Genomic DNA, 16,361 nt, shown 5'->3' on the forward strand with positions numbered 1-16,361 from the left:
GATAATAAGCCTTTTTTAAAATACGAATGATAGACAAAAACTACACGGAAACATAGGATATGTTTTTTTATTTTTTTTTTTTAAATAAATATTTTTTTTTAGACCAACTGTTGTTAATGATCTGCTCACTTTCCAGAAGATGGATATATACCACCAAAATAGTACACATTCCAAGAAAGAAAAGATGTACACACAAAAGCCATGCTCCAGAATGAAATGGCTTATCCACACAGTACCATGTTTGTGTAGCAGGAGACACGTGTACGCCAACATCTCAGCATTGTCATTTCTTCTGCTCTTCTTCATAATCCATATGCCTTGGAAACTTCCTTCATTTGTCTGTGTCTTAATGCAATCTGAGAGCTGGTGTTCGGCCATGAGAGGCCATCTTTTTCCTCTGCACACCTTCTCATCAAGGTCGTCCTCACTTTTGAGGTCCTTAACAGCATGCCACAACCAGGTAAGTTTCAAATCACCAATTAATTTACATCATAATCATGTTCATGATCATACCCTTCCTTAATCTGTAACTAATTAAGGTACCCTTAAGTCAAAATAGGATATATAACATTGATTTCTAACATGATTGGGTGAATCAATTGGGGCTTAATTGCTATAACATGAGGATATTTTTTTTATACAAGTGAAACTATTCTAAATTAGTCTAATTTGCGGGGAGAGGGACTTGAAATTGGTGCAAGGACGAGCTCATTATCCTGACCAACTGGCCTAATCCACGTTTGCTATTTGGAACTTTAATTCAGAGGTACCATAGCAGTCAAGTTAGCAAGGGAGAGCACAGCAGCCACATGAATATGGAAGAGAGAGCACCTTCAACAGCTGAGGAGTTCAAAAGAGTTGCTGAGGAGAAGCTGAAGAAGACAGAGCAAGGTGTAGCCAGTCAAACTGCTGACAAGACATGTGATGTGACAGAGGAGACTACCTTGGGTGACTCTAGCGTTGACTCTGTCAAGAACAGGTACAAGCAACATGAACCTGGTGCTGCTGATTACAGAAGGAGGTCACATGATGACTGAATAATTTTGATTCCCTAATCAATACTTTAGTTTTGATTTTCTGAGCAATAAAAGAAAATCTGGATATCATAAAGATTAAGAGCCAAGGGAAGCCAGATTGTGTAAATTATATATCCAAGAACTCAACTTCAACTTGGTTGAGGAGTGTTAATATAAACCTTCAATCTTTGAGCTCATTTATATGGTAGCAAGCAATTGCACTTGTGTACTTGGTAGCTTTAATTGAAAACTTGAAATATATGTACATAAAGCTGCTGCTGCTGCTGCTGCTGCTGCTGCTGCTGCTTATTTGGATCATGGTCTGCAACTGCAATTCATTAATAGGGCTGATACATGATCACGTTGTTTTCACCTTTGCAATATAATCATAAGTTACATCCTGCGTTGTAACTGATAGCATTCAAAGGTTGATGCATCAACGTACGTTTGCTCCAAGCAATTTGAATTTGACAACCATTTTTGGATGCTCTGCAAACTCATCGGCTGGGTCATATAATTCCATCATCAATAAAAATTAAATAAATAATCCCCAAAATGTCCGTGAATGTCATAACTCCTTCCTTCAGCATATTGGGTTTGTGTTTGTCTTATGCCAGATATGCACCTAATAGAAATATAAGCTATAACTTTTGTGTTGGTTGTAAAGCAGCAGACTCTGTGATTCAAATATATTATTATTATCAACCGCGGAATTCAGTTGCATTGACTTGCAGATCAGTGGTCTCAGATTTGAATCTCTATGGTACTATGGTAGTGAGAAATCTCTCTCTCTCTTCCATTGTAGTTTTATACTATCAGATCAGTGGTCTCAGATTTGAATCTCTATGGTACTATGGTAGTGAGAAATCTCTCTCTCTCTTCCATTGTAGTTTTATACTATCGCTTATATTCCACACAAAAAATTATATTACCAACCAATCAACAAGAACCATTCATCTTGCTAGAAGTCAAGTGCCAATAATAACAACTGCAAAATGAAAATTGGTAAACTTATTTATCTCTTTCTTTCAAATAATTAAACTTCCTTTATTCCCCCTTTGCATTTCTTTCTTTGTACATTGGGTTAGTAATGTATGGTGCTTTGCTTCACAAAATTATCAGACCCTTCAAAGACACTTTCATACATACATCCTATTAGCTAGCTAGAAGCTATTAATGGTTGATTATGAGACAGATAATCACCTTCTAATCTATCCAATTTAGCAAGAACCCCAATTAATGTTGCTGTATTGTAAGTACATGCCTCAGTCTGCATGTAATTCCACCTTTCATCCCTGAATCCATCATTGCCATCTGGCCCACCAACTAGGGCTCCAACAAGCACATTTGGGTTTGGACCACGCATCCGATACCAGCTATCATACCCCTGAGTGCACCCAATAAATCCCTTGTTCCGCTTGTAGGACTCTATAGATGCTCCTCTGTGGTGCAGCCTTTGGGGGTATTTTGGACCATAACCCACCAAGTAACTCATGGCCGTTGGATTAGACCCCAAAATGTAATCAACCTGTGACTTGGCAAAAGATAGGAGTTCTTGTGGGCCCACCTGCCCTTTATCACAAGTTAGATTCTGATGAGTGGCTTGGAGATAATCAGAGTATGTCGTGAGTAGAAATGCTGCGTTGGAAACATACTGCATGTTGTTCCACTGGCGGATGTACAATAAGCCTCCTGGGGTGCGTTGCACATTAGTGACATTGTTTTTGTCAAGGCAAGCACAAATGTAAAACTCTGCTTTTGAACGGTACTGTTCCAGTATGTGCATGTGTTGCTTATGCTTCTCCTCTTTTAGCAACTGAAAAAGAAAACGTATATGAGAGTTAAGGAATTAAAACCAATTAATTATATATTTGTTCAGTCATCACATGGTAAGTCAAATCCCCTATTATATATTAAAACCAATTAATTATATATTTGTTTAGTAATCACATGGTAAGCCACATCCCTATTATATATAGAGTTGTGAAAGGGCTTGATTTGCAGTCTCAGGTTCGAGCTCGCATTGCGCATTGATAGTGTATGCGCTGAGAAAACCACCCTCCGTCTTATAGTTTAGATTATCGTTTGTATTGTTAAAAAATGGGGATAAAAATAGAAGTGGAAAAGTGGTCAAGATTGAGTTTATGTACCATTGATGCAATGATCTGAACACCAGCATACTTAACATCCCAGCTAAACTCTTTGATGGCCCAAGTGGTGCCTCCAAAAGCCTGAGCATTGTTCAAAGCATACTTCAAATAATCTTCATTGTTTGTGGCCTTGTACAACCACAAAGCTGCCCACAGCAACTCATCCATGTACCCACTCCAAGATGTGTAGTGCCCCTTGACCACTTCAATGCTCTCATCATACTTCCCCCTATACTTGTCACCAAGCTCAAACAACTGCCAACAAATCCAAATCCCAAATTAATTATTATATGAATTTCATAATATAAGACCTTATAGTAAAATATCCGAGACTGCATATTGACCAAAGGTCCAAAAACCATTACATTTTGGTAACCAGTACACCCACTTTGCATATTTGTATATCAACCTTTTATATTTCTATACATGACAACATCACATTAATTAACTATAACTATGATACCTGTTGTGCATGGTGCAAAAGTAGGCCAGAGTAATGTGGGTTGGTTTTCCTAAACACAATGGCAGCTGCCGCCATTGCCGCCGCTGTCTCGCCGGCAATATCTGATCCGGGGTTGTTCTCATCGACCTTGTAGGCTTGACGAGACGTGGTCATGTCCTCAGGCCTTTGCCAACAGTAGTGATCCGTAAATCCATCACCCACCTAAAATCACAAACTTATAATGAATCAATTGAACCGACTCAACTTTTTAACAGTATGATATGTTATGTTACAAAACTACGAATATATATAGGGTAAAAATTCATCTGACATTATTATTGAATTATTACCTCACCCCACAAAACATTTGGGTGAGTATGGGCCTTGATGAAATAATCAGTCCCCCATTTGATGGCTTCCAAAGCATGCTTATACTCTCCAGCATCCTCCATTTCTCCGCCGTATTCAATCACACCCCAAGACAGCATTGTTATGGTAAATGCCATTGGCAGACCAAATTTCACATTGTCACCAGCATCATAGTACCCTCCCACCAAGTCCACCTGAAAATACACATGAAGGCCAAACAGAACAGCACAGCATTAAACACAAAAAGCACATTTATCATAGGAGTGGGCACGGTCCGGTTCGGTAAATTGAAGATTTGTAATGGAAAAATGGACTGACCCCTTGTTCAAGGCCATCGGTGAGGCCAGAATGGTGACGCCAAGTGATCCTTTGGTTGTAGGGTAGGCGCCCGGAACGCTGGGACTCAAAGTAGAGGAGGCTCTTGGAGAGGGCGTCGCCGTAGTCGAAGGACTGAGATGAGGAAATGAGAGCAAAGATGGAGAGTAGAGCACACCATTGTTGGAGGACAATACCTTGCTTCTTATTGTCCTCCATAATATGATTAAGATTTTTTGGTTTCTTCTCTCTTTTCTTCCTCCCACTAGGGGCCTCTATCTATTTATATTCCTGGTGTGATTTGTGTGAGGTCAAGACCACGTGAGCTTCATTGGGGGCGCCCATTTGATTGGCCAATCCCAGGAGTCTTTTGCTCTGCATTTTGACTTTGGCGAGTATGAATGCCACGTGATAGGAAAATATTGATATAATTCTTTCCCCAATTCTTGTACAAGTTATTTACACTAACACCCTCTCGATTTTCATTTTTTTTTATACAAAATTCCCTAAATTTTTGGAAATTACATGAATATCTCATGAGATTTTAAAATGCTTTCACAAAACCCTTTTTTGTTGATTTTTCATCAAAGATAGATGATTTTATAATTTTATATAAAAAAATAATTCTCCAAATGACAAAGCTAGCCTTTGATATTAGACAACACATACATTCACTGAGGTTGATTTTGCCATTTGCACAACTTTTTTTTATAATGAAATCATCAAATTTTAGACAAGCAATCAAAGAAAAGGGATTTTGTGAAAACTACAAAGTCTCAGGAAGTGTTTATGTCATTTCTAAAACCCCATGGAATTTTGTAAAGAAACCAAAAATATGAGAGTGTTAGTGCAAATAACTCTTCTTGTAGCCCCAAAAAGGATACATAATTTCATATTTTTAGAGTTAAAAAAAATTGGACACGGGGAATATCTGCGCAATAAGAATACTAATTACATAAATTTTAATTTAAAAGGGACACTATCACGCTAGAATTTTCTAATTGGGCGCATCACATTTGACCACACACACATAGGACGATTCTGAATCATATATTGGAACACGTGTAATACGCATTCATTAATGATTCACAATCGTGTCGTCCATTATATGCCTGGGTTTTTTTTGTTTTTTTTAATTTATTTATTTATAATTTACACGATTTTTGCTATATATATTCTTATTAGTAATTTTTAGTTTGAAAAAATTGGTGCTTTTTACTCGTCATTATGGGCTTGAAATTGGCTAGATACGGATATGAAGTGCTGTCCTTGAAATGAGATTGATCTAATTAAGGTTTTGATCAAAATCAGGGAATATTATCTGGACTAATTTAGCCCCCAATCATGTTAATTATGTTGAGCATGAAAAATAAGGTTGATTTGATGACTTGGAAAGAATAGACAACCCGTCGGATCAACCTTTGCAACTAATTAGTTACATGAGTTTCTTCGTATAGAATATTATCTGATAGCACCGCTGATTTATAAACATGTTGGTTGGGCATTCAAAATTTGAAAGCCGTCGAATCCAACAAATTTAATTAAGGTGGGAGTTATGCTAACTCATCATGTTTATCAACATTTTTAAGAGGGTTGTTGAAATTGATGCTTAGGTGACGAGGGGTAAAATTATACGATACTCAAATAAAATATAACAATCTTCACACACTTTTGACCTTGACCAAATATACTTATGACTAGTCAACTGCTAGTCATGAATAAACATAACCACACACAGAGCATACCAATCTGTACCTGTAAGTTTAAAAGATTTTTAGTGACAACCAAGGCACTCAGAATGACCCGTTAATTTAGGCATTTCATGTGCTAGCAACAACTATGGTGAAAATGTGTGAAGGCATCATAATCAAGTAAACACCAAACAACATACAATGATGACTAGTCAATCGCAAGAACACAAACCCAAAAATACATGAACATTATGCGATAACTAGTCAACGATTAAGAACACAAACCCAGAAAATTACAGATATGCAAACTAGAAATTGTTCACCCAGAAACCCATCACTGGGAAAAACTGGGGGTCATCAACTAACCAGGCAATCCACAAAGCAAAAAAGATTCTTACAAAGAAACACAAGCAAGCTCAAGAAATCCTAGATCTATTTAGGAAGATGAGCTATATCTCCTTTGTGCAATCTTCTTCTCTAACTTAGCAAAACCATCAGCTTAGTCATTCATGGCAATGGTAGCTCCTTCTGCAACTCTTTCATCCCATGGCACCAGCTAGCCAGAACTCAGACAGAAACCAAAATTTGGATTCAAAGGAAAAATGACCAATATCTTCAAGAAACCATACACTTGAAGAAATGAATCTTGAATCTGACCTAGAGATATATAAGAGAGTGTTTGACCTAGCTAAATGCAAATTTCATATTTTCAAAAGCAGTTTTCGAAATAATCAATTTGGAAGAAGAGGAGAAAGTTAGCAAGAAACTTTACAAAAACTTACATCTAAAAGAGATGGATGCCAAATGAGGAATTCTTTGGCTTTTACCCAAAAATTCCTAGATTAGAATAATACACATGGCAGCTTAGAAAATTCGCATAATAGGACAAAAACGTTTGTTAGGATCCAACTGGAAATCCTACTGATGCAAAAGTTGACTAGTCATACGAAAGCAGCTGAGAAAATGCGCAAAAGAGGACAAAAAATTTGGTTAGGATCCGGCTAGAAATCCTACTGATGCAAAGGTTGACTAGTCATACGAAAGCAGCTGAGAAAATTTGCAAAATATGACAAAAAAGTTCCAGTGAGCTGGAAATCCTACTGATCCAAAGGTTAACTAGTCATACGAAAGCAGCTGAGAAAATTTGCATAATATGACAAATGTTATAAAATGAACTGGAATATGTACGAATATTGAGCTGCACCTAAAGTAGATGAGACACAGTATTTAACGAGGTTCGGCTATGCCTACGTCCTCAGAGAGCAGCAGCAGTAACTTTTCACTATATAAAATAATAGGGCTACAACTTTAGTGTTTACAATATGTGTGGCTCACTGAATTTTCTTTCTAGGAGAATTTCTCTCTGCTCTCTTTTGTAATAACCCAAACCAAAATATCTAAAAGGAAAGAAAATATCTAAAAAGTAAGGAAAATATCTTTTAGCGAAAAGACAATTTTGCCCTTGCATTATTTAATGGGGAAAAATTTGACTTTTAAATCAAGAAAGAATTTGAGAATTTCGCTTGCGCTATTACGTAGAGCACGGCGAAAGGAGTCCGTAGACACGGAGTGAGCCCGAATCGGAGTTGTAACGAAAGAGTTATGGTCAAAAGAGTCTCAGTGGCATAACCGTAAATATTTCAAAGTTGCATCTATATAAACCCAGCAGCTCTTTCTCTCTCTCCGCGAAACGGGCCGCTGCCTTCCAGAGGCTGCTGGCGCCGCCTCCGAGCACCAATGGCCACGGGACCGGTGGCGTTGGAACCGCCATCGAGTCCCCTACCTTTTCCAACCGATCTCCACCCTTGGGCCGCCCTGAGTTGGCCGGAAAACCATGTTTTCCGACGAAGGTTCCTTCGAAGCCACCCGAACTTTCAGCTCAAAATTCTCCTTCGTTTCTCCACCAAATCGATCGAGTAAGGCACCAGGAGCCCGACAGGATTGCAAAAGAGACCTCCGAATGGTCAAAGTAGCTCGGACCATCTGTGAGTGGACTTTCTTTCATGAATTATTTTATATAAATGAGTTATATAGAGGTTTTCCATAAATAAGATTTTATAAGTGATTTTATATTGATTTTATATAAAATAGTTTTTATAAACGAGTTTATTTGACTAAATTCCTTATTTGATCTTGAGTAAGCTTTATTGTGTTTCCGAGCATGATTAATACAGAAATAGTTCTATAAGTTGTGTGCTGCTTACTTTTACATGCTTAAGAGTTATAGAAAACAGATTTTGAGGCTTATGACAGAAGAAATAGCAGCACAACTTGAGATTTCAGTTGTTATTCAGATTTTTCTAAAGGATTTTATTTTAAAACCACCTCGTACCCATTAATTTTTGGTGATTACCCAGAGTTGGATCGATGTTTACGGACATCCAGTCCGATTTCAGTTATGTCAGTGCACTTGACTTTGCCTCACGAGTTTCGGGGACGCTCGGACCGTGAGTGCCAGGATTTGTGGCTCGGCAGACTTGGTGTCCCAAGACCTGCCAGGATTGCGGCTCGGCTGACTCTGTGTCCCCGAGACCTGCCAGGATTGCGGATCAGGCTGACTACGGTCCCCTGCATCCTGCCAGAGCGACTCGAGATGACTTGGTGTCATCGAGGAATCTGCCGGCGGGACAGGCTGATCATAGTCCCCTGATTTCGCTAGTTTGCGGCTTGGGTAGCCTGCGTGACGCCCGAGACCTGCCAGGGAATTGACGGATAAGACAAGGGTACAATTATGTGGTAATTTTTAAAGAATTTTAAGCTCTTTTATACAGTTATGACTTTCAGCTATTTTATACTAGTTTCTCTGATTTTTCAGGCATTGATACATTTATATAGTTTTGTTCAGTTATACAAGGTTTGAGTACAGTACTTTTAGACAAGTTTGGGTTCAGTGTTTTATACAAGCTTTGATTTCAGTGCTTTTGAATAAAATTTATCAAGCTTGAATATGATTTACATAGAATACTTTGAGTTTAGTATGCTTTAAATGAAGAGTACGTATTCAGCTTATTTAACGATTTTTATAGTGGGGGTTATTATGATTGTTAAACTGTTTTCAAGAACTCTTATGTTTGGTCCACTCACATTTTCAAACTGTTCACCCCCAGGCCGTAGAAGCACGCGGGATCCACCACCGGGCCAATTATAGCTTCCGCACCAAGGTAGAGTTTGTAGAAGATCCTTGAAACCTTGAAAACTTTAAAGTATGCTCTGATATCTAGTATTAGTGGAAAAATGGAGTTGAGATCTGTTTCTTGAGATGTTCTGGCTCTTAGGATGATTTTACTGATTGTTTAACAGGTGAAAAATTTTGGGATTGGTCAAAATACATGGGAGACTCTGCCGAAATTTCGGCAGAAGTCTAAGGGAATTTTAAAGAAAATTTGAAGCAAGAAGGGTAAAAAGGTCTTTTGTGCCCGACATTCGCCAGGTGTCGGACATGCACCGGACTTGGCTCGAATTCCAAAGCCAAAATTGGGTCGGGTTCTGTCATCTTTCCTCTCCACTCACTCACCCTCTTTCTTCCTTCTCTTCCTCTTCTCTAAGCGCCCTCTTCTCCTGATGGAGGTATCTATTTATAGGCCAAAGACATTGGCTATTCACTTCACAAGTATTTGGCTTCACTCGAATAATTGGCAGACGAGCATCATTAATATTCTTCAATCAATTGGGTAGTGGGGCTTGCCATTTTGGGATCCACATTGTTGACTTTACAACAACAAAAAAGTTCCAATGAGCTAAAAATCCTGCTTTTGCAAAGGTTGACTAGTCATACAAAAGAAAGATGACTAGTCATGATCTTAAGAAATTTAGTGAATGCAATATGATGCAATGTAGAAATTACCTTTGTTAAACACATTGATTATCCATCAGATTGTAACCAGATAAGAACACCTAGAGAAATCATTCTTAATCTAAACTAGAGCTTGGGAAATTACAATGATTGTCCTATTACAATATTGTCAAGGGAAACCAAAAGAAAAACACAAAATGCATACACTTACAGTTGTTGACCCGCTTGACTAGGTGGGTCAACGTAACACTTTAACTATTTCATTTGGTAAAGATTAATATAATAAGCATCTCCAATAGTAGTAGTAAATTAAACTCTTCAAATTAAAGTTTGTTGATATATGTAGCAATTTTAAAATGTTTGTTTGCTACTTTAATAATTTGTGCTCTACCAGAACCGTCAAAGCACCTAGAAGAAAACAACCACCAATTAGCGAGCAATCATGAGACATAACCCAAAGCTAATTGAACGAACACCGAGAAACTTGAATGAGGTAGTGCAAGCACCCAAGCTATATCTCTATGCATATTACGATATGTATGCTAGAGATCACGTTTAGGATTTGTCGATGTAACCCAAGGGAGAAGGAGAATCTAAGTGATAGACAGACAAGTAATAGTCTGAACCAATTTGATCCAACGATTAACTAATTTGATCCAACGATTAAGAGATAATACATCACTTAATGGCCATATATAAGGCCTTCACTTAACTAATTCTTGTATAAAGCTAATTAAGCTTATTGAAGTTGCGGGCCTCCAGGGCACCATTCTATATAGCCCGCGCCGTACCACACATCCTCGTCGATGGTCATTGATTTCACCACATTGGCAATTTTGTAGTTTTTTGCAGCTAAAGCAACCAAACATGTTGCTGCTCGCCCCCCGAATTCCTATATGTGCAGCAAAATCAGCATTGTCTCCCTCCTCTTGTCCAATGCATCAAGGAAAATATGGATGATGCCTAGTCTCCTCTTTCTAGACACGGTGTCTTCGGGGCTTGAAGCTTTGCGTCTTCGCTATTGAGCAGGACTTCAGAAATGTCCAATTTGAAATTGTAGAGAGGAGATTCATGGGCTCTATGACAATATATCAAGAGGCAGGTGGGTACTCTACCCGAATTTGAGCAGAATTTGGGATAAGCTTGCACACCCCAATCTTATTAATGCTAACTGGTCTTTCTCCATTTTGGTCCCTTGTTCCACAATGGGTCAACTTCTCCTAACGGGTCTTGGATGTTGCATTTTCAATCCTTCAATTTCCTGGATGGTGGTTGACTGGCAAGTGCGCTAGAGACGTTTGCAAAGGCGGAGTTTGTGGAATATTCTTATAAGTTAATGCCAAACTCAAATCAACTATGCAAATGCAACAAATACGGGCAAAGCAAGAGAAATTATCAATGAAAACAACTTAGGAACAACAACTCACCTACTAGTAAGTAGGTGCTGCTGCTGACCCCAAAAATCATAAAAATATAAAAACAAGGAAGCATGTGAAAAGTACTATGATGACAACTGAAAAGGGAAGTTAACTAAAAAATACAATTAAAACATCCGAATAAAAATTATTCGAACTGACCACTAGAGGAGTGTAGGAAATACAGATGGATTCCTGAAGCACAGGTGCCAAAGATTTAATCTAGGGGCTGAGGGCAAATGTAAAGCAGCTGCCAAACACTGGCTCTAATCTAATGCAACATGCAAAGCCAAAAAAATAATAATGTTAGTGAAAACATATAAGAAGATTTCCCCTTAACATTCATAACAATAGGTAGGTGTTGGCTCCAAGTATCGTACTACAATCGAAGGGTACAGAATCATGCAAATAGTCCTATCACTGTTATTTGATAGGTGAAACAATTGGTTCAGTAACTTGACCAAAATAACTATTAAAACACTCAAATTTAAATTATCCTAAGCTAATCTGACAAAAACTCATAAATGCTAATGGCACTTGATCAATGTCAATGATGTCAAGGCTTCTTGTCAAAATGTCTTAATGTTTAATGTGATACATGCTCTTGTACGCAAAGTAACATGCAGATTTATCACCTAAACATTGGCTCCAATGACAGACAAGGCCCTTTAAACCAAACCTACTTGCCAGCAAGGATCATCCTCAAGATTCTCCTAAAGTATTTATTCTCCTCTCCAACCCCAATATCAGCAAAACTCTTCATGGAAAGCTATTGGTAACAAATAGTGAACATTATAAATCAGGTAGGAGAACACTACTAAAAACAAGTCACAGAACAATTTCATCTTGACAATTCAATTAACAGCCAAGCATTTGTTACACAGCCATCTCAAGATGCACCCATCCAATCCCTCATGATCAAATTCTAACCTTTTTTTAAGGGTAGCCAATCATTCACGACACACCAAAGAAATATAAGTCAGAGGAAGAGCAACAAGAACATAGCAGATTAGAGCCAAAAAGAATAAGCCACATGGAAAGTTACCAAGAAGAAACCATACCTCATATACTTAGAAACCATAAAACCATACTTCATACACACACAATTGCCATGTATTGACAATAAACATCTAGAAATAAAGCTTAGGCAAGACTAGTAGTGCTGATAGATACTAAAACTTCAGACATCGTTTTCCAGATAGTCAAAGTCTACATATACTTGGCTCCTAGTAGGAAAACAGCCATCCAAATTTATTGACTAGGCAAAAGCACCTCCAGTTTGGTGAAGCATTGCATCTATTTCATCCCCGTCTTCCATTTCCAACTGCAGAAGAAAATATATATATATATATATATATATATATATTTACAGTCAGAATTTGAGAATTTGAAAACTCAAAAGTAAAATCTGCATTCAAATTTATACATCGATATATCTGCATATCCTGGCATATGGGCAAAGAGAGATAAAGAAAGAAACCTCATCTGGAGTCTGCTCAGCTCTAAGACGACGACCATCAAACAAGAAAGCAATAGAATTAAACTCCACCGACTGTCGATCACAGTAGGCATTCATGAGCTTCTTCAGTTGGGTACTTCTCTTAATCCTGAAGAACACTTCATTCCCATCCTATATAACATAACCAAACCATTACCAGCATTAGCAGTAAGTAACATACAAACAGCACTAGAGAATCCATTTTCCGAAAAACTTTATGGTCAACTTGTGACTTTGCAAATATTTGAAAAGTAAAAAGAGAAAATATAAAGGCATTGCTCTTCCACCTCAAAGGTGAGATAAAAATCCTCTTTCATAACCAATTAGCAAGTTATGCACAAAGTACACCAACATAAGCAACCCATTATTCTCCAATATTAAGAAAATAAAATCCGGTTAGGTTATAACGAAAAGTTTTTTTTTTTTTTTTTCCTGAGAAAATACAGATTGATACCCAAACAGACAGAGCATCACAAAAACACAGGAGTTCTAAACTTCAAATCTCAACAGGAGTTCTAACAATTAGGCAAAATAGCAAACCCTAACTCATATAGAAAATTTAAAAATGGAACAAAATTATGAAACAGATAAAGTCAAACAAGTTAAATTAAACACGAAAATTCAAAAACAAAAATAAAAATACATATATATAAAAACCCAATATCGCAAACTTCTATCTGATTACGATCGGGACGAAATTTCCAATGAATAAAACCAAAACCCTAAGAGAGAGATAGGGAGAGAGGGAGGACCTGGCCCTTGACTTTGAGGTTGATGTGGGCGGACTGGTCGGTGGGCTTCTTGTCCTCCTCCTGATTTGTGACGCCTGACATTTTTTCTGTGTTTTTATGTGATCCGAGCGTGAGAGAGGGTCTTGATGAGACGAGACCTAGAACTCTAGACACCTACCACCACCACTTCCCAACTCTTCAATTCAACCAAATTTGCTTCTCTCTCCTTTTCTCTCTGTGTGTGTGTGTGTGTCTCTCTCTCTCTCTCTCTCTACCCCCCACGCTTTTTCAAGGATGGAAATAAATGTACGGCACCAAATATGACGTATTGTATATTATTCGGCCCATTAGATACGGCCTCATAGATTCGTTTGAGCTGGGCACCATTTTAGATTTATTTTAGCAAATCGGCCCATTTTGGAAGCCGGCGTCAATTGGCCTGTAATTTTTTTTCTTTTGATTATAAATATTGAGTGTTACTAAACGAACCCTAAAATTAATTGAGTATACCCTACTACCAAACTATTTATTGAATTACTAATTTACCCTAATATAAAATGACCAAAAAAGATATATTGAATTGTGAAACAAATATAATTTTAATAAGTACATCCTACTTGTCACATATTCAACCATAATCAAATAGCTAGCATTGGGGGAGGGGCAAGGAAGTGTAATTGAATGTTCGAAGGTCCTACGTTGAACTTGAATTGATTCTTGCGTTGAATTATTGTCTTGCCTTGAAACTTGTAAGAGGCTATTTCTCTGTTCTATTTATTTGCTAAACTTGAATTATTCTCTTGCTTCCGCGATTCCTTATTGTAGATGATGGTTGGAAACACATTGAAAATAATGACAAGGATACTAATGATGTTGTACAAGAAACATGAAGATGATTTTCTAGAGACATGGTTGTGGTTGCAATTGAGGTGATATTTTGTTTGGTTTAGTTAATTTTGTGGTTTTTGTGCAGGTAAGACTTTGGCGTTTAAGGTATACAATCTATTAGCTGAATGAAACACTTTGGCATTTGGTTTCTTTCACTTTGTGGTTGCGGGAGGAACCAACTATTGGTGGGATACGTTTCTCTTTTTTCTTTCCAAAGGCCTTCAATTTTGTTTCTTTACTTTGTGTGATAGAGTGTATTAGGGTCAAGGGTATTTTTACTAGTTATATAGGGTGTACTTAGTTAATTTTATATTTTTATTAAAATATTAAGGTGTACTTAAATCATAGAGTGTACTCAATTAATTTTAGAGTTTATTTAGCAGCACTCTAAATATTCTTAATCACTTGAACTTCAAGCCCTTGACGATAAGTCTTCTTTCTTTGTATAAAATGACAGCTTTCACACCACCTGTTTTGACCAATGATGGCTTAACTCCAAATCCAAATTTGGCTTTGGTCGAAGCTTGTTTTGTCAATATGATCAAAGAAGTCAAGTTTCAACGCAAAATAATAAGATTTTCCAACTCAAATGTACAGCCAATAATATTTGGTATTTGGCACGAATAAACTGATTGGTTTTTTTCATTCCAATTTGAAAAGTCATGACAAAAACATACAATTGTTTCATTGGTTTCAAAGCCTTAACAACAGATCAGACGCTCTGAACCAAAAACAAATAGCTTGCAACCACTATTATCTAGCCTTCATGTTTTTTTGCTACCACAGCTATCTACCCTTCACTTCACGGCGCTCCTCCTCCTCTTAGGACCGGAAATGCATCAATTACATCTCCATTCTCAAGATCATACTGCAGCAACAAATATTCAGTCAGATTCTGAAAACTCATCGGCCAAAAGTAAATCCTGCATTACACAAACTCGCACAAATAGATAGATATATGAACACGAGCAGAACATATACATATGTATGAATATGGAAGGAGTGAGACATCAAGGGTGGGGAGGGGACCTCATCTGGAGTCCGGCTGGATATAAGATGAACACCATAATACGCGAATCTCATACGGTAGACCTCTACCGACTTTCGATCACAGTAAGCAATCTTAAGCCTCCTCAGCTGAGTGCTTCTCTTCATCCTGAACACTAAATCATTTCCACTCTACAAAACATAAGCAAACAAATTTCCAGCATTGGAAAGTACATAAGAGATTAAAAGAAAACAAATTATATTTTACCAAAAAATAAAAGGCTTTGCTCTTGTGATTCAAAGGTAACAATCATCTTGCTTACCTTAAACATTCAGAAAATAAAAACTATGAACAAGTTTCTTTCTTTTTTTTAACCCTCATAAAAATAATGACTGATATCCAAGATGGCAGAAACAGTACAGGCAAATCCCACAGTGAAAATTTTGAAACAAATTCAAAAACCCCAACATCCACATGTGAGTTCTAAAAATTGGGCAAAATGGACAGACCCTAAACCCTAACATATACAGATAATATTCAATAGTTGAGAAAAAAATATCAAAAACACAAAAATACAAAGCATGCTCTTAGTAGATTGATCATTCAAAATCACATATATTAAAATAATTTTTTTTTTTAAATTTTAAAAAAAACCTAAACCCTAAGAGAGGGAGAGAGAAAGGGAAGGACCAGGTGGTCACGGACAAAGAGCGTAATGTAGGAGGGACGCTGTTTTGGTACGCCCAAAATGTTTCTCTGTGGTCCGACTGGAACTCTGCGACCGATCCCCATTTTCAAGCCTGCCTTCACGGAATTGGTTGGTTTCTATTTCCGTTTCCCTCTCTTTCTCACCCCCGACCTCAAAGTATCTTGCTAATTTTTTAAGCGAATTGGTTTCTATTTCCTGTTCACTCTCTCGGCTTGACAGACTCTGTTGGGCCAGGCCCATTTTAGAATTTCTTTTAGAGTAGGCCCATTTTCTGTTTGAGATACTTCTTCATAAATAAAAGGTCTCGAATCATTTTGACCTATAAAAAAAACCCAACAAGGTCTAATCAATGATAA

At 37.5% G+C, this 16,361-nt stretch overlaps 4 protein-coding genes across 4 annotated transcripts; 1 reads left to right on the top strand and 3 right to left on the bottom strand.

Annotated features, from left to right (window-relative positions):
• Positions 1-209: 209 nt before the first annotated feature.
• Positions 210-1,245, top strand: LOC117626708. The gene is made up of 2 exons (XM_034358523.1): positions 210-460; positions 765-1,245. The coding sequence occupies exons 1-2, from the start codon at positions 212-214 to the stop codon at positions 1,035-1,037; spliced, it is 522 nt and encodes a 173-aa protein (XP_034214414.1). The 5' UTR covers positions 210-211; the 3' UTR covers positions 1,038-1,245.
• Positions 1,246-2,122: 877 nt separating this feature from the next.
• On the bottom strand, positions 2,123-4,511 carry LOC117625445 (endoglucanase 11-like). Its single transcript, XM_034356998.1, has 5 exons — positions 4,296-4,511; positions 3,959-4,171; positions 3,630-3,830; positions 3,167-3,421; positions 2,123-2,832 (listed from the first exon to the last, which is right to left on the bottom strand). The coding sequence occupies exons 1-5, from the start codon at positions 4,509-4,511 to the stop codon at positions 2,176-2,178; spliced, it is 1,542 nt and encodes a 513-aa protein (XP_034212889.1). The 3' UTR covers positions 2,123-2,175.
• A 7,716-nt stretch (positions 4,512-12,227) lies between these two features.
• Positions 12,228-13,693, bottom strand: LOC117625049 (small ubiquitin-related modifier 1). Its single transcript, XM_034356615.1, has 3 exons — positions 13,442-13,693; positions 12,672-12,821; positions 12,228-12,515 (listed from the first exon to the last, which is right to left on the bottom strand). The coding sequence occupies exons 1-3, from the start codon at positions 13,520-13,522 to the stop codon at positions 12,450-12,452; spliced, it is 297 nt and encodes a 98-aa protein (XP_034212506.1). The 5' UTR covers positions 13,523-13,693; the 3' UTR covers positions 12,228-12,449.
• Positions 13,694-14,914: 1,221 nt separating this feature from the next.
• Positions 14,915-16,162, bottom strand: LOC117624934 (small ubiquitin-related modifier 1-like). The gene is made up of 3 exons (XM_034356467.1): positions 15,987-16,162; positions 15,338-15,487; positions 14,915-15,176 (listed from the first exon to the last, which is right to left on the bottom strand). The coding sequence occupies exons 1-3, from the start codon at positions 16,086-16,088 to the stop codon at positions 15,111-15,113; spliced, it is 318 nt and encodes a 105-aa protein (XP_034212358.1). The 5' UTR covers positions 16,089-16,162; the 3' UTR covers positions 14,915-15,110.
• Positions 16,163-16,361: the final 199 nt, after the last annotated feature.

This window comes from Prunus dulcis, chromosome 4 (genome assembly GCF_902201215.1).
Source record: "Prunus dulcis chromosome 4, ALMONDv2, whole genome shotgun sequence".
Classification (NCBI taxonomy): Eukaryota; Viridiplantae; Streptophyta; class Magnoliopsida; order Rosales; family Rosaceae; genus Prunus; species Prunus dulcis.